Source organism: Pteropus vampyrus, unplaced genomic scaffold, assembly GCF_000151845.1.
Source record: "Pteropus vampyrus isolate Shadow unplaced genomic scaffold, Pvam_2.0 Scaffold33, whole genome shotgun sequence".
NCBI lineage: Eukaryota > Metazoa > Chordata > Mammalia > Chiroptera > Pteropodidae > Pteropus > Pteropus vampyrus.
Window position 1 is genome coordinate 8804534 of NW_011888814.1, and position 4856 is coordinate 8809389.

Below are 4856 nucleotides of genomic sequence, written 5' to 3' on the forward strand. Positions count from 1 at the left end.
GCACCATCCTGGGGTTGTGGGACCTGCAGGATGGGGTCTTAAAGAATAGTAAGTCAGTGGCACAAGTTAGCAGCCATGGGGACAAAGCAAGGCTGGCATGTGTGTGGGGGGGATGGTGGTGGTGGTGGTTGTGGAAGCAGCTCAAGAGAAGGGGACTTTCTCAGGTGGAAGAATTCAAGTTCATGCCAAGACTGCTTCCTCCTGCCCACTTCCCTCCCAGTAGGGCCTCCCACAGTTGCCTCAAGTGCCCTTCGTGCCTTATTTTGAAGACTACGGTTCTTGAACTAAGCCCAGCATAAATTCACCCCAAACTTAGCTGTCTTTCAGGCCCAAGTGGGGAAAGCACCCTCCTCCCCACAACTGTTCCCATACCTGGATTGGTAACACCCTGCCCGCCCCTGGCCCTCCACAGGCATTTTTGGCTTCCTGGCCTTTGGCTTTGTGCTCATCACCTTCAGCTGCCACTTCTATGATTTCTTCAACCAGGCTGAGTGGGAGCGCAGCTTCCGGGACTACGTGCTGTGAGTGTGGGGTCGGGGGCCTAGGGGCAGCCGTGGTGGGAGCTCGAGCCAGAGCTAGGAGTGGAGGGACGGCTCTCCTCTGCTGTCCAGCAGAGGTCTACTGGGTCCAACTCAGATGTCAGGTGAAATTGCTCGTCTTGCTCTGAGCGCCCCAGATGTCAATTGCCCTGTAATTCGTAAACACGGCAAACAGCCCTCAAGTCCCCGCTCAAGTCTGCCCTTCCCTCTGCATCCCCGTGGCTACCTGGCCTGGTGCACCATGTTTTGGCTTCTCTGACCAACTCTTGTTGCCACAGAAGTTGTTTTCTCCGTTTCTCACATGCTCTTTTTTAGAGCTTATTCTAGAGCACTGCACAGACGTAGTTACCTCTCCACAGTAAGTTAACAGCCTGCTAATGCTTGCCGTTTGGCCTGTGCTTTTTTGTGTCATAGTGATAACGAATCTGAGAGAATAAGGCATATCAGCTGCTGAAAGAAGTGCAGCACTTTATAGTACCAGGAACAGCAGTTAAAATGCTCATTAAAATGGACACCAGTCCACGTCTGGACTGTTTCACACTCCTTAAAGGTTCCTGCTTCCAGACTTGGAAGCTCTAAACTGTACCGATGCCTGGGTCCCTCCCTTAGAGACCTGATTTAATTGTCTGGGGTGCAGCTCAGACATCAGTAGTTATTAAAAGCTTCCAGGTGACTCTAATGAGCACCCAGGACTGCAAACCAGTGCTGTGGAGCTTAGCGATTGTCTGGATACCCATCTGGGAGACCCGTCTCACCTCACCTGTCTATCACCCCTCACCATAGATGCCAGGCCAATGTGACCATCGGGCTGCCCACCAAGAAGCCCATCCCTGACTGTGAAATCAAGAATCGTCCTAGCCTCCTGGTGGAGAAGATCAACCTGTTTGCCATGTTTGGAACCGGCATTGCTATGAGCACCTGGGTCTGGACCAAGGCCACACTGCTCATCTGGAAGCGCACCTGGTGCAGGTGGGGTCAACAGCCAGCCCGTTCTGACCCCACCGCCTTCCTCTCTCAGCCCCTGTGTCCCCATCATTAGGCTTTCCCTGGTCCGGTGTCTCCCAGCACAACCTTGTGTGGGCGTGATTTCTAAAGGTCTGTGCTGAGCCGCTTAAAGCTGCCTTCTCTGTGGCTCACTGCTGCCCCCTGGTGACACCTCCTGTCTTTGGGAGCAGGAGCCAGCCAGGTTCTGAGTCCACTGCCTGCATCTTCTAAAAGTGGAATGATTTGAGAACTGGGAGCCCTGCACTCTAGGCCTCCTTCTTTGCAGAGAAGGCCCCTTCTCCTCGGAGTCCCGGAGGGATCGGTTCGCTGGTCTTTCACAGGATTCGATGGAAAGGGCTGCTCCTCCATTTGCCGTCGCCCACCCCTTCTGCTCTCAGGTTGACCGGGCAGAGTGATGATGAGCCCAAACGCATCAAGAAGAGCAAGATGATCGCCAAGGCCTTCTCCAAGCGGCGTGAGCTGCTGCAGAACCCAGGCCAGGAGCTCTCCTTCAGTATGCACACCGTCTCCCACGATGGGCCTGTAGGTAAGCTTTGGCCCCTTACCTCCCCCGGAGCCACTAACGCCCACAGCACCTGTCCCTCCTCCCTCTCAGGCTGGTGTGGACACGTGGGCTGCTTGGAAGGCTGTGGTGAATGAGGCACTCTGTCCTCTCTCCTCACATACTCATTCTTCTGTCTTCCTCCTGTACCTGGTCACTCTGCCCTCTCTGTTTCTGCCCCTGCGTTTAATAGTTCATCTTGATTCCAAAAGGACTCATCGCCGTTCCCCTTCTGTCTTCTCCGGTGGTTTTTCCTGGGCTAGAGTAAGTCGGGGTTCTAGGAACTAGATATCTAGCCCAGTCTAGTGAGGCCCCACTCCTCAGACTGAGAGTGGGTAGAGACCACTGTGGCTAGCAGGGCAGGTTTCCTGTGCTAGGTGGAGTGGGAGCCATCGGCTGGGGGAACGTGAGTGGTACCAAATAAGGGAGGAGTCGCGACTGCAAGGGACGGGGCACTCGTGATTCCTTATCCTTTCTTTTCATCCCCATAGCGGGTTTGGCCTTTGACCTCAATGAGCCCTCAGCAGATGTGTCCTCTGCCTGGGCCCAACATGTCACCAAAATGGTGGCTCGGAGAGGAGCCATATTGCCCCAGGATGTATCTGTCACCCCTGTGGCAACTCCAGGTATGGGGTTCAGGCTTCTGTAGGAAGGTGGGGGACATAGAGGCTGGGGATTCCAGGGCCTGGAGTACCAGGGGCTGCCAGAAGGGGAGGAGGAAGGCAAGACCGTGGGGGGTCTAAAGTGTGGGGCTGAGGCACTAGAGGTGTAGAGGTCTGAGGAGAGAAGGGTGATGTGGACAGAGCCAGGTCCTAGGCTCGTATTCTCCTTCCCTCTGTCAGTGCCCCCCGAGGAAAAAGCCAACCTGTGGCTCGTTGAGGCAGAGATCTCCCCAGAGCTGGAGAAGCGCCTGGGCCGGAAGAAGAAGCGGAGGAAGAGAAAGAAGGAGGTGTGCCCACTGGTGCCACCTCCCGAGCTCCACCACCCTGCCCCCGCTCTTGTCTCCAGTGCTGTTCCTCGACTGCCACAGCTGCCCCGGCAGAAGTGCCTGGTGGCCACAGGTGCCTGGGGAGCTGGGGAATCCTGCCGACAGAGAGCCTGGACCCTGGTCACCAATCCCTTCTGCCCAGAGCCCAGTCCCCTGCAGGATCCGTTTCTTCCTAGTGCCTCTGCCCCCATGGCCTGGGCTCAGGGCCGCCGGCAGGGACTGGGGCCCGTTCACTCCCGTACCAATCTGATGGAGGCAGAGCTCATGGATGCGGACTCGGACTTCTGAGCCAAGAGAGCAGGACTTGGGACAGGAAAGAGGAACAAATACTGTTCCAAGGCTCTCTTCCTTCCTGAAAGTGTTTCCCTGGGATCTCATCTTCCAGAGAAAGTGAGGGCCCAGCGCTCTCCAAGGAAGGTTCTATGTGTCTGGCTCACAACAGCAGGACTGTAGGAAAGAGCCCTGACAAATCCGTGGGTGGGCCTCCCCCAGGGAAGGGCCCTGGGGCTCAGGACCCTTGTTTCTGCCCTACCAGCTGGAGTCTGGCTGGCAGCCCCAGTCTGCGACAGGGTCATGCAGTATGCGGAGCTTCTGGAGGGGCAGTAGTGGTGGAGGTAGGAGTGATAATACTGAGAGTAGGCTGTGGTGGCCAGGGAGGCAGAGGAGCCCATGTCGGCCAGACGAGAGCTGGCTGCCCTTTGCTATGCCAATGGGTGCTCTTTCCTGGCATTCTCAGATCAAAGGTGTTTATTATGTCATTAGCCCTTTGTCTAAGTGGGAATAGGGCTCCCTTCTCCCTTCTCCAGGTGGTTGTGGGGCTAGGAGTGCCTACTCCCCTAGGGGCTATAACCTCTCCTCACAGGTGTCCAGCTGGCTCCGCCCCAGGCCATTCACCCATCCTGTGTTCTGTACCCTCCTTCCTCTTTCGCATTTCAGTCCAACCAGCCCAACCTCTTCCTGTTTCCCATTTGATTAGGACCCAGAACTAAAACTATCTCCATCCCACCCCCATTCCCCACCCCTGTTGCTGGGCTCCGTCTCCAGGAGAGAGATTGATTCAACTCTAGAGGGAGCCTGGCTTGGTGTAGAAGCAGTGAGTGATGGGAAGCCTCTGGGGCTCTGAGAGACCCATGTTATCTCTTCCTCATATCCATCCAGTGGGGGATGGATCCTCTGACTTGAGAGGCTGTCCTGGGAAGCTGCTGGAGCTTCAGGCAGGCAGGAAAGCTTCCTTCAATGTCCACAATTGGTAGGTGAGATTTCCCACCTCTTATAAGCCCCCTCCATGTCCCCAGGGCCCCAGTTTCAAGAACCAGGCAGCAGGAAGCCTTAGGAGCTTGCTGGGTTCCAGATTGGGGGATAGGGATGGGGAGAAGAAATATAAACAGTAAATAAAAGTTTTTTGTATAAACTCTTGGCGTGCTTTTTTTTTCAAGGGCCCAGTCTCGACCTAACTGTACCAGGTCCTGATCTCATTTGTCTTCTACTTCCTCCACAGGCTATTCTGAAAGGCCAAGAACTTGGTGCTATGAGATCATAACAGACGTCTGGCAGATGTCAGCTTAATGTGCTGGCCGTTTATCCTGACCATTTGGCTCTATATAGAAAAAAGCTGTTCTGTGGCCACAGCTGCCTCACTCTACACTGATCTTAGCTGACTGAGTAAGAACACACAGCTTGCCCCTGGAGTGAAGATTGATAGCAAGTGTCCCCCTGCTTATGTAGATGAGCATGGCTCCTTGTGGCAATCCTCTGGGGGCCTCTTGCCTTCTACAAGGGATGT

At 55.1% G+C, this 4856-nt stretch overlaps 1 protein-coding gene across 1 annotated transcript in view; it reads left to right on the top strand.

The window, feature by feature from the left end:
* SMO (smoothened, frizzled class receptor) overlaps positions 1-4485 on the top strand; it is a 23560-nt gene extending 19075 nt beyond the window's left edge. Inside the window, exons 8-11 of the mRNA XM_011357265.2 lie at positions 1323-1508; positions 1922-2070; positions 2577-2711; positions 2928-4485. Of these exons, the coding sequence (XP_011355567.1) occupies positions 1323-1508; positions 1922-2070; positions 2577-2711; positions 2928-3361 (904 nt within the window). The 3' untranslated portion in view covers positions 3362-4485. The remainder of the gene's footprint in view (positions 1-1322; positions 1509-1921; positions 2071-2576; positions 2712-2927) is intronic.
* The last annotated feature ends 371 nt before the right edge of the window (positions 4486-4856 follow it).